This window comes from Aricia agestis, chromosome 1 (assembly GCF_905147365.1).
Source record: "Aricia agestis chromosome 1, ilAriAges1.1, whole genome shotgun sequence".
Taxonomy (NCBI): Eukaryota; Metazoa; Arthropoda; class Insecta; order Lepidoptera; family Lycaenidae; genus Aricia; species Aricia agestis.
Window position 1 is genome coordinate 12,626,155 of NC_056406.1, and position 25,723 is coordinate 12,651,877.

At 35.9% G+C, this 25,723-nt stretch overlaps 1 protein-coding gene across 5 annotated transcripts in view; it reads left to right on the forward strand.

Moving 5' to 3' along the window:
• The window catches only part of LOC121733452 (protein spire), a 142,663-nt gene that overhangs the window by 42,038 nt on the left and 74,902 nt on the right, over window positions 1–25,723 (forward strand). For all 5 annotated transcript variants that reach the window (XM_042123718.1, XM_042123726.1, XM_042123744.1 and 2 more), the window contains exon 2: window positions 1,444–1,481. In XM_042123718.1, coding sequence (XP_041979652.1) covers window positions 1,444–1,481 — 38 coding nt within the window. The remainder of the gene's footprint in view (window positions 1–1,443; window positions 1,482–25,723) is intronic.

Below are 25,723 nucleotides of genomic sequence, written 5' to 3' on the forward strand. Positions count from 1 at the left end.
AGTAATTTCTGATTCTAAGGAGATAATTTTACCCTTATCCATGGTTATTTGATTTTCTAGTCTCGTCATGTTACTTTTCATGTCATTTTGTCCCGTAGCCAGATTCAATGTTGAAGATTCAATTATATTAATTTTCTGTTCATTGTCGCGAACTAGGCTTAGAGTTTTTTCGTTGGATATCTTTAATTCAGAGATATCTTTTTTTACCTCTTCTAAATTTTCCTGTAATTTCTCAATAATCTTCTGGTTCGAATCTACATATTTTTCTAAAAGCGTTCCAATACGATTCAATTCTGAGCGAACATCTTTTATCTCACACGAACATGAGCAATCCTGGTCAAGAGGTTGCTTTCGTTTTCTCAGAGTAATTTGACGTTCCTCGGAGGGGACGTTCAGTTTTGTCAAGTCCGGGTAGGATCCACTGCCTTTGCTACTACATTGAGGTGGTGATCGTTGCAAGTTCATATTTATATTGCAATAGTAGCGAGGTATGTCGTACGTCAATAGTATAACAATTTGTGTGGTGCGATATTATAAATAAAACAACACAATGCAAATCGCAGAAACAGCTAAACTTGCGCGCGATACTGTATTTTGCATTCAATTACAGCGCGGCGCGCGCACGGCGGCCCAGCGCTTCGTAGGCAAACTTGTGCGCAGCACTGTACCTCGCATACGGCGTATCGGGAGTGAGCGGGTTGAAAAATGCAGTTGTCTTGTTCTCGCGGGGGCGAAGAGTGGTGCGCGCGGTACAGCGCACACGCAGTCTGTTGCACGGCACACGATGAAAACAGCTCAACCGACGGCTACTTCACATAACGCTTTATGCTTAGTCACTTACGTAGTAATGTTCAAATTCGAATAGCACTTATTAATTTACTTTTAATTTCAAACTTGTACACGTCTGCTCTGAGCGACTGACGAACGGATACATTCGAAATTGTATTGCAACGGTACTCGCGAATGTTTGTTTATTACAAAGACACGAGTTTCCGTTCGGTTTGCTGTCTAAATTACCCCATTGTGAGATGTGTGTTGTACGGTCGTCGGTCGCTAACCCTCGGGCTGAGGCTGCTAAAGCCTCACATGGATTACTAGACTGCAACGGCAACGTGACTCATGATATGTGCATGATGTTATATAAGAAACCCATTGTCTCTGCTATTTTAATAGCTTTATTTGCTACAACGTTAGGCAACTCCGGACGCATCTAGATGAGGTGTCGTAGCAATACGTTACACTACATTTCCGTGAATAGTTTTTAAGGTGCTCTGTTTTTCAGTCATTTAGATTAAAGACAGCGGAAATACTTTATATAACAGCTACTCACTGTGAAAATTCATATCATTATTATTATTGTCCGGGTTCACTTTTAATTCTCGTATAGGTGTTAATATATAAATGGAATAAAATAAATAAATATTAATATTTCTTTTTTTGCAGGTGACAGCACGAGAGAGAAGGTCAAGTCCGAAAATGAGGTAAGTTGAACATTCCAAAATTGTAAACTGGTGCATATTTATTTTCTGTACCACATTATGACTTACCTGTTTTGGTAGAATTTAAACTTTAAATTTTTGAATGTTATGTGTGCTCGCCAAACATAGTTTACTATTAACACAGAGTTAGATATCTAAGCTCTTCTATTAAAACATGATACTCTTTTATATAAACACTCTTAATATATTTTTTAATACTGATCAATAACACTGAGTTACTTGAAGTGATCGTGATACCTGATACTTAAATGCCATTACATAAACTGCATTATTACTTTAGGCAGTGTAATAAATAATATTTAAATAAGTTATCGTTGGACATTCCACGTTTAGCGAATAAGGACAGCAATAAATAAAGTTCGGTAAAAAGTCGTGACCAAAATATCGGCGACACGGCATTACTTCAGAATGGAATGTTAAAATGATAATATGGATTGATGATACAGTTTCTTTTAAATATTACATAATACTAATACCAATGTCATTCGTAATCATTCATTTAAAGTGAGGTTTAATAGCTGGTCGTGTCGTTTGTTGATATTACTTGCTCAATAGGCAACGTTGAAGAACAGTCATCGAACTTTTTAAGATAAAGACGTTACGTTTATGACAACTCTATATTTACTTATATTAAATCGAGTTAGAACTAAAATGGCTATATTTATATAAAGATCCGTGCCATTCCTACGTATTTCCTAAAGTGATAATTTTAACGGAATCGGTGTTGAATTTCTTTGTAGGCAAACAATGCAAAGATCGAACTATGTAGGCGCACGAATAGCATAAACGCTTGCAAATACGAAATTTATTTGACAAGACAAATCTATTTGTTTTATATGTTTATTGTTTTGGCAATGACTACGGCAATAAATCCAAAACGGACCCTGATATGACCAATAAACACGTCGCGCTACTACCACGCAATTTCCAATACGTGGCTTGGACGCTAATCCATACGCGCTTAAAATTGTTTTTGTTGCAACGATGAAAATCACATCAATTGTTTTATTCGAATGACATTCGGATTGAAATAAACAATGGAACTTCTACTGTATTTTAAAACTCTCACGTTTACTGCTTTTGCGGTGCTGCTGATACATTTTTTAATGGGTAAAACGGCCTACCGCATTTTCCCACCACTGCACCAACTAACTCCTTTGTGGATACAGTGGTGCCAGTATCCACAAAGTGGTGGTAGTACAAGGGATACCTCGACGCTAATAATTGCGTTGGCAACTACTATAATTGTGATTGAGAGATTGAGAGTATAAAATGTATATAGACTGTATCTAAATTCAGTACTATTGTAGAAAGCTGTGTGAAACCATCTTCACTAAATAAACAGGGTACTTATATAAGTCTAATTACTTTAGCTACTAATACGGCTAAAGTCGTAACTTTCGTCTTACCTACATAATGTCCATTAAGATTCTAAACATCGGCCCATCTTCATTCCACTAATCGCTTGATTTATTCGATTCATCTTATTGCCTTTATCGAGGTCAAAACTACTGGCTTTTAAAGAACGCGATTTATCTCAATAACACCCATATGCATAGGGCCGAGGAGAAACCTTAGATTTGTGCAAAGCAGCAGCAGACTAATGCTTTGGATTTAATGAAAGCCTTTGCAACCGTTGTGGATGATTTATACAGTGGTGCCCGAGCGAAGCAAACACTCTTCAGTTCTTCAAATACTGTATTGCTTAGACAGGTTTTTTGTTAAGTTCGTCTTGACTCTATGAAGTCGTCTGTTGCCCAAGTACGGCACTCGAGCAACGTCAAATGAAATAAACATCTAATATTATTAGTACTTGAGATCTGAAAAAATCTCATTGGTCCTCCACAATTGCCCCCCTTGAGTAAGAATCAAAGGCTTACTGATTACTATGCCATGGACGCTCTCTGTAATCCAATCAATATCAATCAAGTTAAGTCATCGAGCAGCGTACATTGTACACATAAAAATCAAGTAACGTCAGCAACAGCCACTTTAACCTACTAAGTAGTCGTTTGCAAACTAATGGTTTTACCATATTGGCTCACTGATCACTCATTTAGTTTAGCTACCTTGGTGCTTCAGTTTAGCCCTACATCGCCAGTCGTTTCTGATGTCAAAATAACTGTGCTATTTCTGGTTTTTTAGTTGTTCGGAAATATGGTACAGTTTAATTAACTGATGATAAAGATGTACATAGTTACTTAGCTGTCATTTGGTTCAGAGACTCTAGCTTGTATAGTTGCTGTGTGAATATTTCTGTTAGCAAGGGCAGTATAGCCTTAGTAATAATGGCGTCCTAAGAGACCTAGAACGCTTGAATCATGGCTCGTCGTATTTATCGTCGCGGCTCGGACGAGTGCCGGCCTGCGATCGAAATTTACGATTCGACCACACCGGTCGGCGATCCGCGTGGCACACATCCGACGATTTACGACGAGACCTGTTCCGCGCTCCGTGTTCCTGCTCAGCCTTTAATATAATTAGTAGCTTTATATCGATAAGGTAATTACAGCGCAGAATCGAGTACACATCATAACACAATTTGCATGTGCATGATAGGATTATAAAATATAAATTATATGGACTCTATGAAGCCGCGAGGCGAGTCCCATAACATGATATTAAAGGTCAAAATTTGTATATTTGTGATAAGCCTCGTAGTGGTTTGGTAGGTCAAAAATTTTACATCATTTTGCTAAATCGGAAAGTAAAGTTTATGAAGAAGATATTTTTTATGTTAGGAGGTAACGAACTAAAATTATAACTGTAAATAGGGGGCTGAACACATAAGTTATATATTTTTAATTCAATTAAAGTAGACGTCTATATGTACGTATAAAATATGGGCCACCTGTTTCCCAGCGCATTGCAATGTGGGTGACGGAGCGGGCTGTGTCACCGTGATGGACGGGCGGAGGGCACAGCCTTGTGGGACGCCCGACGTGGAAAATACAGGGAGTCTTTATTTATAGACAGGGAAAATTATGATATTATAAGGTGAAACACTTACGGATTTTGTCGCTGAGTACTTTTATTAACGTTTCGGCTGCTATACAGCGGCCGTGGTCACGGGTGGACTGAGGTGACAACTGACAGGCGTCCAATTCATTGAAGTTCTTCAACTACTCGAAGATTCATCAATTTTTGTTTGCGTTCCCATCTACGCAGAACGAACTCACAGTGTCTTGAAGCCGAGGTGTCCTAGATTTGTGCTTTAATTTGTTTATCACAGGATCCCAACTAGATGGCAGCACCCAACCATCTTCCCGGTTAAAAGGGTGTTTTTTAATTTCTATGGCCTTGCGTATCATTCTTGGGCGGTATCTTGCTTCTTTTACCAGTACTTGTGGCTTATCAAATCTTGTGTAATGGCGAGGTTGATCCAGTGTGTGTTCGCAAATTGCGGACTTGATGTTCCTACGGTGCTTGACATCTGCAATGTGTTCCTTGATACGGGTTTTGATGGCCCTTTTGGTTTGTCCTTTATGAGAGGCCACAATCATACTCGTAGTGTAGATTCCTGTATCTTGAAGGGGTGATACTCGCGTAAACTTAAGAAATCTTTATGAGGGAAAATTATTTCAATAATTATTAATGTATTGTTGTCGAGTAGGAAAGGAGGTATTCAGAATTTTATGTACGACCATGGTTGTCAAACGTTTTGACCAAATGTGAAGTTTTAAAATGTGTTTCAATAACTAATATTCTGATTTCTATTAAGTACAAAAGTTATTACTTTTATGGTCCTGTTACCTGTAGCATTTGGCTAGAGATAGATAGATTTATGCAGAGGCAGAAGAATTAATGCAAAAAGTTTTTTAAAAACGGAGTCCCGAAGTTTTTATAATATCAAAGTTACTAAAGTGAAATAAATGAAAATAAGTTTTAATAAAAAATATTTTTGTAGCGATGCAAAAGCCTGGAACAAGAATAAATAAATGTCGTGTTCCCATATACATACAATAGCGGCGGCTTCTCTCTGTCTAGGATATTTGCATGAAATCTCACCTCTACAGACTCTTTATCCCGATTTAAAAATAATTTCAAGATTAAACAGTTACATCTACTGTTTCTATAATAATAAATGAAACTAAATTTTACGTAAACGAGTTTGCTTGGTATAGTTGACCACCGAACAAAGGTGGCAAACTGTGCGTATCGCAATATCGTTAGTAGTCAGGGAGCCCTAGAACAATTTTTTTTATTACTATCAAGCAAATGTTTTGTGAGTAGCTTCATTTTGATAAGACAAACAACATTTTTATCTGAAAAAATCTGGAAAGTGTTAGCTAACAGAGATATTGATTTGATGGTCCTAAAATGTGCATTGTTCTATTTGTAGGACAATGTTACTCTTAAATTATATAACTATTAACCTACCAATATACAACAAATCAGCTGGTTAGGGTTCCGTTTTAGGGTACCGTAGTCAACCAAGTTTTGTTGATTACAGAAGCCTCAAACGGAACCCTAACCAGCTGATTTTTTGTATATTGGTAGGTTAATAGTCATATAATTTATGAGTAACATTGTCCTACAAATAGAACAATTCATATTTTAGGACCATCAAATCAAAGTATGAAATCCTTTCTATCTCTGTCAGCTAACACTTTCAAGATAAAAATGTTGTTTGTCTTATCAAAATGAAGCTACTCACAAAAATTTGCTTGATAGTAATAAAAAAAAATTGTTCTAGAGCCCTGACTATAGTCTATTAAAGTGTAATTTTAAAATTGTGTTTTGCAACTTATGTAGCCACTTATTAAATTATTACATTGTTGTGGTGACTATAATATTATAATGTGTCGGCTAGAGAATTGAGTATTGCCCCAATTGTCGTCTCTGACTCTATTGAGCTGATTGATATTATTAGGCGCACTAGTGTCTAGAAAATAACTCGACTCTTTTCTAGTCTATTCAGGTCACTTTCGTCCTGAACATATTATTGTCAAAGTAGGATGTATAGTATGGAATTTATTAATCATTAGGCTCAGTTACCGTAAAGTTGGATATTACCTTCATCTTGTAGTGTAAAACGCTCACGTTAGTCTTTAAGCTTGATTTTTAAATGTTATTAAAAGAACAAGTATTTCTCAGGTTCTCAAATTAAATTGTGATTAACGTACTAACAGCTAACGTGGTAAAGAAGCCAGTTACTAGTTGGCCTACTCGTTTTATATCTACGTGGGGCAAGTCTGATGTCGGTTTTTCTCAATGCGCGCCGCCATGTCTCGAGAGGATGTAAACTATCATTTTATCGCTGCGGAATCCTGGAGACGTCACTTATAGCATTTTATGTCCCTGCAGTGAGTTCTCTACTTGTTTCATAACAGAGTACTCGCTCTAATTGTGATACTGAGATAAAAATAAAACGTGGAATGGAATGGAAAAGTCGTTCGGTTGAATCGCACCGCGGTGAATGAAATGAAATCCTAGCGAATTCTTTCTCAGCTCGAATATTATGTTTATAAACAGGAGTGCTGCGGGGGCAATAGTAAATATTCAACCTGCCCGGCGACTTTTTGCGATAAGAATCGATTGAGCGAAAGTAAATTGGTTTTAGCTCGAGGATATTATTTGATTAACGCGTTTCATTAGGCGTAATAACTATTTGAGATTATTTAATGTTGTTTTACAAGGTATTAGGGCATTAGCGTAAAGTGAGGCTCGAGTAGTTGATAGTTGTATTTTGCTAATGGAACATCAGTTTAGTCAATTTATTGTTATTCGATTGCTTACCGATGCATAGAGAATATCAAGAGTATGCAGTTGTGGTCTGTGGATTTCTATCGGCACTCAGTCTATGCTAGGTTATCGGGACTCGGTGCCCGGAGGCCTTAATAATCTCGTTATTGCTGGTCATTATGTAGACTAGTAATGAAAATGTGAAATTTTTGAAGTAGCCTCACTCGAGGGCTCTCCAGTCGTACTGATTGCTGTGTAGGCGCATCTAATAGCATGTATCGTGAGAAATAAACTCGACACGAAGATCTTTTTACACTTTAGGTGTAAATAGTTGCATTACAACTTGACGCATAAAATAGCGATTACGATTTACGAGAGTGTTTGTTTTCGACTGTTTCTGACCAACGTATGGCAATAGCAATCAAATTGCAAAGGGTTTACTGTACCATAAAAGAAAAATAGTGAACAGTAATAAGATACTTAATAATACTTTTGATAAAGAAACTAGCCGATAAAGAAGATTTAGGAAAAAAATTGGTAGTTTTTATTTATTTATTTATGAAATAAGGGGGCAAACGAGCAAACGGGTCACCTGATGGAAAGCAACTTCTGTCGCCCATGGACACTCGCAGCATCCGAAGAGCTGCAGGTGCGTTGCCGGCCTTTTAAGAGAGAATAGGGTAATAGGGGAGGGTAGGGATGGGAAGGGAAGGGAATAGGGGAGGGTAGGGAAGGGAATAGAGTAGGGGATTGGGCCTCCGGTAAACTCATTCACTCGGCGAAATACAGCGCAAGCGCTGTTTCGGCCGGCCGGCCCATTCGTGCCGAAGCATGGGTCTCCCACGTATAATTATTTTGATTTTATTACGTACGTAGTTATTTTGATTTTTTTACTGAGCGACGAATTGAGAGAAAGCAGCGTAAGTCGCGCAGCCGATAGAGTGATCAGTTAGATTCTAACTATATTATACCGTTATCGTTAATGAAGTAGGCTTTTCGAATGCGGGCGAGGTGCGGACGTACGAAATACGATGACTATGCGGGGTTTCTCTTCTGGGACTTCCATTCTACGACAAAATACACCTATATCTTAAATCTGCTGACAATTGAGTGGTTTACAATGTTATGTTTCATAAATCTCATAATCGATTCTTAATATTATGTTATGCTCATGCCAGTTTTCACCAACGGTCTCCTAACGCTAAGTGTTCCCTAGCGATCTTTGCGGGTCAAATATCTCATAAAACAAACACATTTTAAAAAAAAAGTAATGTTTTGCAAAAGTTCTTACGCCCTACGGACGAACGTGACACACACAAATTCGTAAAATCTTGAAGGATGTGTACCCTTAATGGCCGCTAGGGGACCACTTAGCCTTAGGAGGCGGTTGGTGAAAACAGGCATCAGAATAATATTAGTAACAATAATAATGTGAAATTAGAACACTTGTTCGTTAATAGGATTAAGTAATAACAATAAGTAATAATCAGCAATCACATTTTGGGTAATCCAACTTACCTACGGATTCTGTGACTACGGCATGTAGAAATGTGACTAGCGAGGAAGTAGACTTAACAGTCATCGACTCCAGTTTCGCTAATAAAGAGTCAGGTTAACGATACAATACAGCAGTCTACAATTAATTATATTTTTTTTATTATTATTGATAATGGCAACTGTATAAAGACAATGATTATATTTTTCATATCTTTTTATCGAGAGCTCGATAGCTTTTAAATGATTATCGATTAATAGCTACGATAACAGTAAATAATAGTTCATTGGATGAAAACTATTCATTAATTCATTTCTAATTTGAATTCTCAAGCCTATTGATATTTAAAACGAATACGACTTGCAAACCTTCAAGAAGAGATCTTATCCCTCTTAAAAGACCGGAAACGCACCTGCAACTCTCCTGATGTTGCGAGTGTCCATGGGTGACGGTAGTTGCTTTCCATCAGGTGACCCGTATCCTCGTTTGCTTTCTGATTTTATTAAAAGCGAGCTTTTGCCCGCGGCTTCGCTCGCGTTAAGAAGTATTATTATATACAAACTTTCAAACCCTATTTTAACCTCTTGGAGGTAGAATTGATCAAAATGCTTTCATAGCGGATGTCTACGTCATATCATCTACCTGCATGTCAAATTTCAGCCCGATCGGTCCGGTGGTTTGGGCTGTGCGTTGATAGATCAGCATGTCAGTCAGTCACCTTTAAGTTTTATATATACAGAAAGATAAAAACCTTCGGGTTATTTCAATTTAGATACAACATTAGTAATGATTACATCAGAAACATTCGTTATGGTGGCTCGGCTGGGGGCTTCCTCGTCAACTTCCGCTGAAACAATGGACCGTTTGAAAATCTCATTAATGTATACGGCATTATGAACGTAATGACTGGTATTGTTGGTTGTTTCCCTCGGATTTGCACCTGTTGGATCAGATAAGTCATATATATTTTATTTTATAGCAGTTAAATTTTTGGATGACTCACCAATGAAAGCGACCATGTTTTGATGTGTATCTTCGTAAATTTTAAAAGTACTATGTACTATCAGAAAAGTTGATTCCTAGGCACATGGCGGATCTAAGGGTGGGTTGCACCAAATTACTTTAACTATAACTTTAACTTTAACCGTAACAAAATGACAAATTAACTGTCAAATCCCTAGTAAAAGTCCATAATGGACGCCATATTTGACGATGACCTTAACCTTAACTATAACTACGCCTCTGGTGCATCCCACCCTAAGTATATTGGTCGCGTATAACAATAAATTGACATAAGCCGACCACATGACGTAGGTCCGTCAACTGCCTAGGAATCAATTTCCTCGATAGTACATAGTAGACAGTATTTAAGAGAACATTTGCAAAACAAACACATGTTTATTATTAAACTCGATTATGGTACTGATACTCAGTGTAAAAAACTTCTTAGCTGTTGACTTTAGCGCGTCGCTCGTGTGCTGTATTGGTTTCTGTTTTCGGTACTAGCTTTCATTGATACAGTAAAATATTCTTGGTAAAATATTTGTCGCTAATTATCTAATACGATAATGTTAAATCCAAAGGTCATCTGTTACTCATGACCTATTTAAGTTTGAATATGTCATTGTCCGTGTCAAGTTGCTCCATGAATTCTTCTATCCCACGGTTCAATTTGGTAGCCCTAATGATTTTTAAATTATTGCATTCCTTCTGAGCAAGCAAAAGACTAAAATACCAAAACTGATATTTCAAAATTGTATTTAAATGTAAGCACTAGGGGCAAAATACTTTCTTCTTCCTTTTCATTAACAGTGCTCGACAGTGATTAAGACTACTTGATGCCCTAAGCAATCAATGCCTGTGGGCCCCCCTATATTCTGTATGTCAATTGTCAACTAAAATCGGTATTTAAACCTTTACCGCCTAAAAACTTGTTTTTTTGCCTAGAAACTTTTTTGGTATAGTTTTGTGACGTAAGAGAGTGATGCCCTAAGGACGGATTTTTTTTGTGCTTTCTCTGGTGCCCCCTCAGACGTGATGCCCTAGGCAATTGCTTAATTTGATTAAGGGTTAATCCGCCACTGGTGCTCGAAAAAAAAACTAGGGAGTTCTACTCGAAAAAAATTACGTGGTTCGATCAGTTATGTTGCAAAATTATCATATTTACCTAGATTAGAGCCTACTGTAACTTAGTACTGAGCAGCCATCCGGTTCGATTTCGATCGACACTGTTAACTGAACAGATTTAGAGCTATTGATCTGTCGTTCACTATAATTTGAAAATTACACTTTACGCGCTATAGATTTTATTTATGAACCTGCTCCTTTTGCGCAGCAATAAATATCAGACTTAACTCTAAATCTTCAGCCGGCTCGTAACGGATCTCGTACTTAGCCTGAATTTGTAGAGCAATAGTAAATCGATGATTATACAAGTTTAAAGAGCTTCAGGCGGACGCGGCGAACTTTTATTTCTCGCTTGTAACTCTATATTTATGCGAGAGATCGAGTGGATAATTGCAAAAACGTGGCAAAACGGAAAATAAAATCGATAACATAATTTTCTGACTCCGGTAGATTTTACGACTGCGATAAAGTAAGTGAGAATGTTGATTAATATAATGAGTGAATAATTGAAAACATTATTAAATTTACAGCGGCTATCTGTAATCTCTGCATCTGCAACGTTGAATTCGCGAATGAATGCGGGTTTCACAGTGTTTTGCGCCTTATGTTTAGCGGGCTAGGAATCGTGATGGTGTATGATAGTTTCAGTTAAATGTTGGTACGATAGATAGTTTGGTCTGAGTAAGTTTCTCAAAGATCACTCCCACGGTCCCGCTTCAAATGGTAGCTCATTGTCCGTTCTCCACCGCCCTGAGACCATTCTTGACCTTGTTCTGAATTTGAGCCTCCAAGACTAGTGTTATTGTAGGCGCAAATCGGGATTATTGTGAATGTCACCAATCATTATTAATTCATGATCAATTGTATTGCATTGTCCTTTCGAATATACTTATTGAGATGAAATTCTAAAGTTTTATACTTATCTCAAGAAAATTAACAGATATGAAGCCGGCATAATCTTCGTAATATGGGATCTTCTAGTTGGGTATCATTGGTCTCGTGAGACCATTTCTATGATGATATATTTGATTTGCTGATGTTTGATTCAAAGGAGGAGAATTCCTTCTTTAAAACAATTTTACTCGTTTCTATACTCCGAATAAATAGTAGTTACGCAGTAATTATGCACATGGCTACGGGTGATCGCTATGAAATGAGAAGTAAGTATTGCGCTACGAAGCGCGTCGCTGTATGCGCGTGCGCACGGTCAAGGCCAGTCGCTCGCTTTTTATTGGCGCGCTAAAGTTCAGCGCTCTCCGAGAAATGACTTAATGTGGACGCTAATATGACGGCAACATTTCTAACTAGATTTAGTTATTATAATGTTATGTAAAGTGTTTCTTAGTGATTAAACACATTTTTATATTCTTTGTGATATTATTATGCACGGGAAACTTTGGCGAAAAATGTTGATAAGAAATAGCTAATAAGCTTGATAGAAAATGAATTTAAATAAATATAGTCTCAAAATGTTCTCTACAATTTTCATATAACTTAAATTACTAATTACTATCCTTACTTCAGGAAAATCAGAGCTAATACAATCGCGTCGGTGCTTGGTACCGTACTCTGTAGTCATAGTAATGGTGAAAAAGATTTAATGCAATTCTCGACAGTGTGCAGCTATTACCGATTTCATGGTGGCCGTGTCTACGCACGTGCACACTTCGGAGTGCCAGTGTAAAGTGTACAATGTAGAGTCCGTCGTGCCATGAAATTTTACTCGAGAAATAAACGTACCACTTATGAGATGTGGATGGCTGATTCCGGATACGAATATAGTTTATATCGCACATATAAACTTTGATTAGAATTTTAATTAAATTGAACGTATAAACAACCTACTAGATAGATAAAATCTTGCGCAATATAATCACGTCTTTACTGCAAGGGATAGAAATGATACCAATAAATATTCAGCATTCACGAAGCGAGGACGTGAGAATGAAATGCAAAAAATGTGCCAATATCTGAGATTTCTTAAAAACTTTCTTTGTAATTGTATGTAATCATGTATGCCGCTACATATAGTGGCTTTTAATTCCGTTAAATTAACACCTCAGTTATTATAATACTCTTTTTATGGTTCTCGTATTGTTTGGGCTATTATTTTACTATTTCTTTTGCAAACTATAATTATAACATTAAAAAGTATGTTATGTTTTTTCTCAAAGATGCCTTTATCAGAACTTTTTGTGAAAGTCAAAGAATTGGATCCAGTCCAGATCGGAAGTGAGCTTGCATGTTGAGTGCAAGTTGGCTCGAGAGGTTTGTTGTCTTGGGTTTTCATTAGTGCAGCTAAGCAGTAAGCACTGTTAGATTCATCAAGTAACTAACATTGGGGCCGAGTGTCTCATCTTTACTAACGGTAATCGGTGTCCTGCCCACTTAATAAAATAGAATTTCTGCTATTCGTATGTTTTGTAAAGCTTCATAGAATATACTCCGACCTACATGATTAAGTCATGTATATCAAATTCCGAAATCCTTCATGTTTAGATCCACAGAAAAATATGAGGTTACATATAAGATCACAAATCGTGATGAAAGATGAATAATCCCTTCCGCGGTTAGCTGCGGCTGGACCAACCTGAGTGACCAGCTCGGGCGGCTCGTGTGACTCGACCGCAGTATTTCCCGACCCCATAAGTCCACACGACACATTATATCACAGTTAATCATTCGTAGATTGTCTGCGGTTGTTTTTACTGTTGTTCTGTCACACGCTCCTCTCTTGTTTCTAATGTTGGAGTCGTTAACGCCTTGAGGTTCATCAGAATGGTCATCAGCCGTTATCTCTACTTTTTTAGATGCGTTATCTTCCTGCTGTTTTGCAGAAACCGTCACCTGCAAAATATAATTGTTATAGTCTTCAGTTTTAATTCTTTGTTTATATCTATCTAAGTTATTCGAAAAGTCTTCGTCAGTTGATACTGATATTAAAAGCGATGATAATTATCAGAACGTAAAACTGTTTTCGCGTCATTGCAGTTTTAAAGCGACAAAAACTGCATTCTATCGTTTCATCTGTTTCGTTACGGATTATCAATTTTGTTTTCATTATTTTTTGCATTAATAAAAAGCGTAATATATTGGAGTTCTTAATGAGATCAGGTCATTGATTTATCAGATACAGAGCTGAATTAAGCTATGTATATGACGGCAAAGCTGCTCTCTTATAGAGAGCTTGCTTGTAGTGAGAGTATTCTAGATTTAAATCAATTTTAATTTGATATGCAAATAAAGAAACGGCTATCGATCGAATTGAACAAAGTGGATCTTTATTTGCAAGTAAAAACAGCACCTAATTGGCATTTGACGACCTCTGTGGCTCAGTTGGTGGGCGTGTTGATAGCTCAAGCCAGGATTCGCGGGTTCGAGTCCCGCCGACGGAACAAAAAGTTTTCAAAGTTCCTGGGTCATGGATGTGTATTAAATATGACGTGTATCATATAGTGAAAATCTTAAATACATGTATGTATAGTATAAAAGTATTAAATATATTTCCGTTGTCTGGTACCCGTAACACAAGTCCTTCAGGTACTTAGCACGGGGCCAGACTGACGTGGTGTGAAGCGTCCATAGATATTATATTATTATTATATTATATTAATATAGGTGTCGTCAAGCTCCTGACAACACATTTTCACTACGTTTATTTCGAATAGCTAATATATAGCAATTAGCATAGTCTCTGGAGGTTCTTGAAGTTCTAACGTATTTTTTAATTGCTTTCAACTTAATGATGACAAATCTCAAAGAATTTAAAGAATAAAGTGTAGTATATATTTTAAAGTTAATATTGTGGGCGTATATATTAAGCTATCTGATATCAAGTTTCTTGATATTGATTTATATTGTCTGTAACAGCTCCGAAGAGTACCAACCGGTCTTTTTCATTGATATCGTCTTTGGCGAGAACCGGTTGAGCGTGGTGACCGTTAAAGTCGTTGCGATCAGCTTTTAGCGTTAATGTGATAATTTTTTATTTTTTATGTGAAATACGTCAGATTGGTGATGAATTAGGTGCGATATTGTGGTGTGTGTTAGAGCCTAAGGATTGCCGGCAGTTGCTGAAATATTTTTTACCGTCTAAGCTTTGAATTCTAAGTCTAAGAATTGGTATTGTTATGTATTTAATTTATGGATTTCAATTTAATTACACTCATTTAATAAATCTTTTAGTACTATTTTGTACTCTTGAATTCTGAAATTGCAGTAGGCTCGGTTGCAGTATTCATTAGAGGGCCTATTACGTAAGGCCCGAGCTTTCTATAATTATTTATTTAGATTATTCACAGGCATAGTGTACGGTGCGTCTATGCGTCAATAGCTCCATGGTAGAATGCACTTTCTATCGGATTATTGTGTGTTGTCGCCGATGCTGTCGCCTCGTTATCGCGCCAGGCATCTGTTTTCGCCCCTTTGTCTGCTTATAGTTTATCGTTAATTTGCGTGTGGGAAACATTTTCACGTTTCGACACTTCTAATGATTAGTTTTATCTTTATGTAACCTACAATTGTGATAAGCAGCCGCTTGGCTACTAGGAGTACCACTATCGATGTTTACAATGGCATTGTAAAGTGCTTTAGATTCGTATCGACACTTGTCACAATATACCTTTGGATATTGGTTTCATTACATGTTGGTTATTTATGGTTGTCCTTTTTGAAAACCTGCTTGATTACACTTTAAATTAAAAATTGCACGATTAGATATTTTTAAATATGACGTAATAGTAATTACAATATCTATATATTAATCCGTGAGCCAGAAACTTTGTATCCCTTTTGACGAAAAACGAATGAAATTTTGCTCAGTTATAGTTTATACGGTGAAGGAGTGCATCGAGCTAATATTATTTTGTAATTATGCTTTTATCATACATTTTTTTTACAAATAAAACATTACACACACTACAACACACACACAAGGAAAAATGACAGATTTTTTATTGACAAGCCTATGCATACGAATTATACTCTTTTATTTATGGTTGACGTCTGTTGACAACAAGGTGACAAATTGAAAATGGATTATAGTTTTTTTATTGAATCTTAGATACTATTAGACAATGCAATACACGGCCAGTCTTAGATCAGCTGAGTCCCAGAGACAAGAGTTAAAAAAAATAATTATAAAGTCAATATTTTTTTACAAAATATAGGTCGAATTTTGACCATTGGGCGATCTCTAGTCATAATAATATGACAAATACATTTTATAAGTAAACACATAACATTATTGCGGAAATACTTTTAGGGGGCGGATAATATGACCAATGCTTCATTACTATCAGTTGAACATTAAACTATAACGTATTTTAGTACTTATTGCCTACTTTGCCCTTCTTCTCTCCTTTTGTGAATTTTGCATGTTAAAAGTCAATGCCAGTGTGTGTGAAAATTGTGATGTTGTTGTAATAATTTTGTAACTGGACATAATGCCATCGTAATCGAGTCTTATTTCATACGTCGATGATTGTATCCACGTGCCACAATCATCCACATTCTACGTAATTCTTGACGCGCGATTTGCATGCGCGTCCAAGCGAGTATCATAATAATTAATAAGATTACGTTGTATAAATCTATACATAACTTAATTGTCCAATAACTAGTTACTAAGGATTTGGTAACGTCTTTTTTCTATCCGAACATAATATTAAAAGTATAATTTTCTCGTAACTATACTTTACACAATTTTTAACGCTTCTGTGGGCTTTTTAATTGTTGCTATAATTAGTAGTCAATATACATCGTCATCGACTGCATAATTTTGGCATTCCTATATCTTAATGACATTATAATTACTGTGTAAATATAACTTGGTCAGATAAATTTTAAAGCTGCACTGCTGCACTCCAAACATGGACGTCCAGTGACACCATTTTGATCATTTGTTTGGAATTGAAGAAGGTTATAATGGAATATAACACGCGCCATCGCAATTTATATACGTCCACGATCATAAGATAGCAGTTTTTGTGTCGTGCAGCAGCTGATGCGCTGGAATGTCCGCCTGCAAGCCTTTTGTTGTGCACCTGAGGGTGTGCGAAGGCTGCTTTTTGTCTCGCGTGCCGTTCAATTACAGCCTTATTGCCCACCTTTGCTATAGCGTTAATTCACTTTTTGTCGTCACATATCTTCATGGTATTTTGTTAATGGATGACGACGCGCGACGCCCAGACAGGTGCCGAAGAATTCCGCAAATAGTTCTAGACTCATTCTGATATCGATGTCATTGTAGACCTGGATCCCAGAAGGATAAGACATAACTTACTCTCTGATGGATGAAACTATAGGTTATTAGTAGTGCCTCGTGTACTTAGAATACCTGCGAATTTGTGTAGCTCTAAGTGTGACACCTGGTCAGGTACCAGGAACCAAAGTGGACTAAAAATGTGTCTTACTTTACTTATTTTCAAATGGCTAATATTTATATATAATTTGTAGATTATTGTTCTGAACTAGTATCATGTAGTGTAAGACACTTTTCAATGACCAAAACTATTGTCAGACGTTTTAAAAGTAACTTTGTTTATTATTTTTATTTTATGAATTAATATAACACCTTGGCACATCAGCTGATGCGCGATCAGCTGATACTTTTAATTACATTTTCAATGACTCACATTTCTTGTACGCGACTAGGAAAGGTAATTTAACAAGGTACTCAATTTATTTTTAAGGGCCCGAGTAATGAATGACTCGCTGAATGACTCGGATATTCCAATAGGGCTTTGGATTTAGAAAAATAAAGTTATAAAAATAACACTACCAAAGAGCTAATTACGTTCACCGCAAATTATTGGGTTACAAGCTATAAATCTCGAAGAAATTAACACAGACAGGAAGATAGTACTTAAAAATTAACATGAGTTCGCATTGATGTTATAATATTATGATGTAAACGTAAATACCACCTTGAAGGATCTAAGCCGATGCTCATGAATCTAGGGAGTTATTAAGTTGCTATAATAATAGGCTAGCTCGAAAGTCAGAGAGCTAAGCTAAACCTTTTAATACATGCGCCCACGGCCAGTTAGATGGAATAGCCCCTTTACAAACGCAAAATTGTATATTCAAATTTGTATTTCCCCGCTTCCTAGTTTATTGTTTGGTATCAGAGTCAACTAAATAAGGAGGAATTTAAATTGAACCGGCGAACAAAAACACTTAGCCTTTGTTTCATGGTCCTAATTATTATTAATCTTCTTCCCGTGAAAAGGAATGTTGGGAATAAAATATTCATTAGTATAGGATGTTAACAAAAACCGGCCAAGTGCGAGCTGGACTTACCCATGAAGGGTTCCGCAGCAGCAATAAGGTTTATTTCTTATGAAATTAAAAGGTTTTTGATTTATTTTTATATTTCAGTTGATTAAATGAAAGTTAAATTAAGGTTTACCATTTACGACGTATAAAAAAACTACTTGCTAGATCTCGTTGAAACCAATTTTCGTTGGTAGTTTTTATAGTAATGTACATCATAATTATATATTTTTAGATTTAACATGCCCCTACTTTAGAAGTTAGAGAGAGGGGGGACACACATTATACCACTTTGGAAGAGTCTCTCTCGCAAATTATTCAGGTTAGAAAAAAATTATAATAGAAACCTCAATATGATTTTTAAAGACCTATCCATAGATACCCCACACGCATAGGTTAGAATTTAGATGAAAAAAAATAATTAAGTGGACCATGACGTATAAAAAAATCTACTTGCTAGATCTCGTTCATACCAATTTTCGTTGGTAGTTTTTGTACGTCATATATATTATATTTTTTTAGACTTATCATTTTAGAAGTTAGAGGGAGGGGGGGGACACACATTCTACCACTCTGGAAGAGTCTCTCTCTTCCATTTTGAATCAAAATCTTAATGCGGTTCACAGACTACATGTACTTACCAAGTTTTAATAGTATAGCTCTTACATACGGATGGACAGACAGACAGACAGACAGGCAGACAGACATGACGAATCTATTATATATATATATATATATATATATATATATATATATATATATATATATATATATATATATACACCACTATTTTTTAGTTAGTACCAATACTTTAGGGGCTTATTAGGTACCTGTAACTGATCATATTTATTTAGTTAAAACATAAAAAAACGCAGACCCAAAATTGTCCACGAAAATACGTAATATTTGGTAAATTCATAATTAATTCAATGACCGAAGCGCGCCTCTAGATACTTATAGTATGTGTAGTAAGTTCCTATTGGTTAGCGTATGCGCTCGCCGCATCCCATTGATAAATCTTCGGCAAACTCGCGTCGATGCTCAGCACCCCCCTCCTCCCCTGCGCCCGCATTGTGCCCCGCGGTAAAACAAAAATGAGTAAGACAGAATACTATCAATGAATCAGCAATGGATAGTAAAATGTGTCCATAATTTTATGGTAGATTTATTAAAAAAAGAAATTGCAATAACTTTGTTATTTTTAGATATTATAAAATTATTTCTTCACATATATGATAATAATGGCATGCCTGATAAGCCCCTAAAGTATTTGTACTAATTAAAAAATAGTGGTGTATATATAAAACTCAAAGGTGCTCTATCTACGGACAGCCCAAATGACTGGACCGATCGGGCTCAAATTCGGCATGCAGGTAGATGATATGACGTAGGCATCCGCTAAGAAAGGATTTTGATCAATTCTACCCCCAAGGGGTGAAAAAGGGGATGAAAGTTTGTATATAATAATACTTCTTAACGCGAGTGAAGCCGCCGGCGTTCGTAAACAATAAGGAAGCAATTTAAAATTCTAATAAAGTAAACAATTCTTATACTTAATAAAAATGTAATTGTAGTGGTTATTGGAGTAATGTTACAACTTTTGGTGGCATTATCTAGCGTATGATTTATGTAAAGCTATTTTATATTTATATTAATACCTATTTTATAGTTGATTTTCTGAACAAGACTTTAAATAAAACATTTTAACAACAACAAGGCAAATATGAAAGAGAAATTAAAGAAAGTAAAATAAATTTTATGAAATTTACAGGTTGTTCAACCAGTAAATTAAAATTTTAATCCACAAAAAGGATAACATCCACGTAAGAAAGTATATTAAGTACACAAAACGAAAAGTGGAAACGACTAACATAAAATTAAATGCTCTAGGTATATGTTGATAAATTACTTAGTTTATAATTTCATTGTTTTGAGCAAAACCTTTTAGAGGAAAACTTCAGATCAATAATAACTTAATAAGTATTATAGGTTTAAAGAAGAGACTATATACATACTTCTTTGTACAGTTAAAACTCGGTTAAAAGGACAAGATAAATGTGATTGGAGAATCATTTTACTTTTATAAGAAGTTGCCATATTTGTGAATGTAATTTCTTACTGCGTTTTAAAACGTTTACAAGGCTTAATTTAAATCACACTACGTTAACTACTTTCTTTTATTTGTTAAATTGAGGTTCTATGCTTTATAACTCCTTAATTATTACAACTCGTTTTATGTTTATGCTGGTGCGGTGTTTTTATTATTTTCTTCGGGAACTTTTATGTTATTTTTATACTTATTTGATTTAATTTTGAATATCACTGAATACGGTCTACTTAGTTTATATTTAAACTAGCTGTTTGACCGAGCTTCGCTCGGTATTCAATAAAACACGAATAAAATGACATTTTCTAAAAATTATTTCTAGCTAGATCGATTTAGCGCCCCCGAAACCCCCTATATACTAAATGTCATGAAAATCGTTGGAGCCGATTCCGAGATTCCAATTATATTACGAGCAATTCTTGTATATATATATATATATACACACCCACTACAAATAAAGATATAAGATACACACCCACTACAATAATTAGTATGTTCTTTCTCAATAGTATTTAATTACTATATAGCCCATGTATTCTTCTTATTTTTTTGACGAAGTTACAATAAAACTTTTTATTTCTACTACTATTAGGGTCATCATCATAGGAAGGGCATCACCATAACACACAATTTCTAATTGAGATGTTTTCACCTCTGGCAGTTAAATTGGCTACAATTTCATACAAAATTACATACGGACAAAACATAAGTAGTTCTAGTTCCATCATTCGCTACATTCGTTTGTGGGGCAAGGTGCGGTCGAAGCGCTAACGTGCTCATCTTCGGGTCTTCGAGATTAAACGGCCAGCTTTATTATGTCAGCAATAAAAATTACCATAGGAGGTATAGCAATGACACACTTGTATGTGTGTCAGAGTGTCAATAAACCTGGTGGTCACAATTCGATGGGTGCCAAGTGCCGAGCCCTCGCTTCCGCCGCGGGCCCGACCTGTAGTTGTTGATCACACTACCATAAATTACACGCCTGATTTAAATCAAGGCCCTTAAGGGCTGTCCGTAGTTTTTACTGCATTCGTTAAAATTAATTTATCGTTGATGGGTTTTGGTGTTGTAATTTTTTGAGCGTTGCCAGGTAATAATATCCTAGTTTTGTTAAATTTCCATACCTTTATATTCAGCTGTTTTTTTTTCAAATTAGCTAAATGAAAGTATTCTTCATCTTAAAACTAACTCTTCTTTTACTTACTAATTTTACGTACTCGGTTGACATGTTCAACCACATTGTCAATGGCACTGGGGCACGTTATGTACGTTTCTCCATTAGCGCTAATTGTTTATGAGAAATTGAAGAGGTGAATGTATGTACAACGAAAAAACAAAAACAAATTGAGTGAAACCTGTGGTGGCGGAGCATTAACTGTCAATAGTTGACAGATGTAACATGCGCCCGCGTCGATACGAAAGCGAACTCAATCACTTTCATCTTGGCCATTCTCGGCCTTTGTGAACGGACACGGCCAAAAATGTACTCGCATCTATGTGTTACATCGTTGGCCTTTTAACATCCCCTCGATTCACATGTTAGCGGCTCATCATGTTGCTTTGTATTCGTACATCGGAATCTAATTGAAATTGACAGTGTAACAATTGTTTGTGGTAATTCAATTTAATTGTTTGATCATTAATAACTTTCGCGAATTTGTTTTTCGTGAACTTGGCTGTCTTTTCGTCTATATGTCACCTAGTTCTCGTAAAACGTGATAGCAACAGATAGTTTGTACCAACTCGATTTGCCGCGTTTAAATTAACACTTTAGTTATTACTAATATCACAGAAAGTCAATGGAAGAAATGACAACCCTATCTAAAATGCAGATGAAACATTCCTATTTGATAATATAAGGGTAGATTATCCTCTGTCCACCATATTGTGGCTAGATGAAATGTGTTAGATGTGTATGTATTCGTCGTGTATATGCTAATAAGATCGATAGGTGAAATTAAATTACATTGATTAATCAATACATGATTCTCCGTTAAACATGGCGATAAACCGACCGTAGACCATACGTAAAGTCGAGACTAAATAATACTAAAATAAGGCAATGAAATTAAAATCGGAATTGAAAATACAACTTCGAACTTTAGTAACTTAAGTCATGGAGAATTAAGAGTTACGCTATACGGTAACGATACAGGGGTGTTCTAGTCGTCTTGGCAAACGTTTCGGCCGTATTATTTTATTGAAGTGAATAAATAAGTATGTCACCATGGCCAACGTCCATCGCTATCCCGTCGCACAAACAATGGTCGTCGTCAGTCTCGAGTTGTAATAATTATTAACTATTATTTATTCAACAAATGCACTTATCAATATAATAAGTACCCAGTAGCGGATTCTCAGACCCACCAAAATGCATATAAAATTTGGTTAAAATCAGTAAATAAGAACGGACCGTGTAGACTGTACAGCTATTTTAAGACCTTTGAGTTCTCATTAGGTTTGGAAAGCTCTTGAGGTTGCTTAAAGATGCCAACTAATCAAAACGTCTATTGACAGAAGCAATTTGGCATGGAGATACTTTGAGTCCCGGGAAAGGACTATAGGACTATAGGACTATAGGATACTTTTTGTCCCGGAAAAATGTACGGTTCCAGCGCGACAAACGGGTTTTGGCGCAACGGAGTTGCGGGCGTCATCTAGTCAAAATTAACGTTATTGGTAATGTACTTAGTACCAACCAATTTAAAGAAATTGATTTATAGGCAGATGGCAAACATACGTTACTTAGTAAAGTCAACGTTTTTGATGATTTTTTAGAAATACTTCATATAACCCAACCGAATTACGTAGATCTTCGTTAATGTGCCTCTATTTCCTATCTCGTAGTATCATCATCAACTTGGACACTATCTGCATATTGTCTCAAGGAGGAGTACAATTATTTCTTAGAACCTCGTGGTTAATTAAATTTTTGCTGTCACTTTATCAATTTAAAGCGGGCGTTATCGCTAGCGAAGTGACGTGTCGGAGGGGATGGGTACAGTGACAGACCAGGTCCCTTAGTCAAATACATTGGCTAGCCACATCTAACTTCCTTATCAAAAATAAGGAAGTTAGATGTGGAGAAAAAAGTGTTGAATTTGAAATAACACGATATCGCTAACCGCCGTACTCAGAGACATGTAATTATGATTAACCTTTAATTTAATAAAGAGTAAAGGTACAAGTTTCAAGGTACAAGACACATGAATAAGTGTCGCTAGCTTCGTGTCTCTAGCTGCGGAGGGTATTTCATAGAAATACATACAAACCAGTAGTGTCGCGACAATACGAGTACGTCGTCTGGCGCCGCTTCATGTAGCGACTAGCGGGCTTCCAACTTGTACCTTAACGCATTGCAAGCGCCGTGTCACACAGTGCTGCATTATGTTATTTCCTTGCACATTTTAGATTTTCTAATTTCGCTGCCAAAATTTTCGAAGGCAAGTTGTCTATGTACCCTGTTTTTTCCGTACCTGCCGGCCCGCCTTCATCAATCAACTGCGAACAAAACATCGGATTTGATTATACATAATTAAATGTACACGTGTTTTTTTCCGCTCGGTAATGTAAATATTGTTCGAGTTATTGCATATTTTAAAGTGATAGTGAAAGAAAGGCAAAATACTTAATATATTCGTTTAGGTATCTATAAAACGTTGTTTTCAACTAAAAAAATATTTCGAAAAACATCAATATTTGTCATCGATGAGGTATCACATTATTTGTATAGGAAAAGAAATGAAAGATAGAAAAAAAATAAAATAGTAAAGAAGCGTACACAGCAAGTAACAAGAATACTGCTTAATGCTTATTCTGAAACGAAACCTTCAACAGCCATTCACTATATCCGTAACAGAATGATTATAGTGTAAGTAACATTTAAATAACTATTACTATGATTTCCTGCGTGCACCTAATTTGTCTAGCATTGATCGATTAAGTATAAGATCATAGGTTCATAGGAATTAAGTATAGATTTTATTCCGTTACAGTGAGTTCGTGACGGAACATACCGTTGAATGGTGATTTCTCCTTGTTTGCTTTCGTTCCTATCGAAAAGACTGAATAGGTAGTTACTTAGATTTTAAGGTCCCAGTTACTTGGAACTTGGAAGATTCGTAGATCATGATAAAAACAAAAAATGACATCAAGAAAGTAGAAAGAAGTTACATAATATTGAAAACATACTTACACAAAACATACTTAAACAAACACACAGACTAGAACCAAATTATGGGTAGACTTATTTTAAAATTCGAACAGGGGTGTAAGCGATATTATTCTTCATTAAAGTAAAATACACTGAAAGACTGAAATATCGTGGTTGTTTCAGAGATCATATTACTGAATAATCATAGTCCTTCTGTGGTGAAAAAATTAGAAAAACTAATTTTACCCCAAATACACACTTTGAAACTAAATTCGAAACATCTGTTTCTCACTTACCTTTTGACGTACGAGGCATCGTAAAATTATTTCGTTCAAACTATTTTCATTGACAATGTAGAGTTTTGTTTAATGTTAGTGATGTCTTGCACCTAAGTATAACATGTTTGAGGTTTAGTTATTTTGCTAATTTTTCATCCTGTATGCAGTATTCTATGTCCTTATTTATCGTAACCACAAACTTTTGTACGATGAAAGAGATGAAAGCAAGTTTTAAAAATTATATAATCAAAGTTTTGAATTTAATGATAAGCATTAATTTATGAGATCATAGTAGATAACGACGAGAGTACAATGAATGAAATTCTTGTCCAACAAATTCTCACCATTATAATTTAAGCGCCAAAACAAAAGGCGATGTTGTCATACACGTAACAACAGGAAAGGTGAAAGGGTTACGTTATCTCGTACTAATAACAAATCCATCTTCAATTGCTCTATGGTAATGCGGTGTAGTGAAATTTGCACTCACTTTTACACACTTTTTCCCATCGAAAGCTCCGAGTGGTTTTGCCAATTTTGTTACGACGAATCTTTTTATGGCGCTCGAAAGTTTTAATTATTACCCGATGTCATTATCGCTTCATTTATTGCAATTACAAAGCAATACTCTAGCAATGCGACGCGTGAAGCCTCGTGGTGTCGAATTTAAGTGATAAATCAGCCGAGCGATTGTGTTATTATCGTCGATGAAAGTATACGTAACATTACGAATCTGTATTGTTGCTTACTTTCTTTCTATGCGCTATGGCGGCGTTGCTCTCAGGGCTATGTACGCTTGATTTGCGCTCTTGTCATCACTTTCAATCACAGTGTTTAGCTTTTTACATTCGTTTTGTTTGCTTCGTTACGTTTCTTTAATTGTTTATGTATCTTAACCCCTCCGGCTTAAACTCTTGATTGCCTTTCCACTTTAGATATTGTTACATCAAGCAAAGGCTGGTGTTTATTTACTTTGCAAAAAAATTACAATTAATTCGTAATTATTTTAAATAAAAGTTAAAATCAAGATAACCTTTCAATTTTAGTTTTGTTGTTCAATATGTCACATGTGCAAAGTTCTCCAGTAGTAAGACACCACGT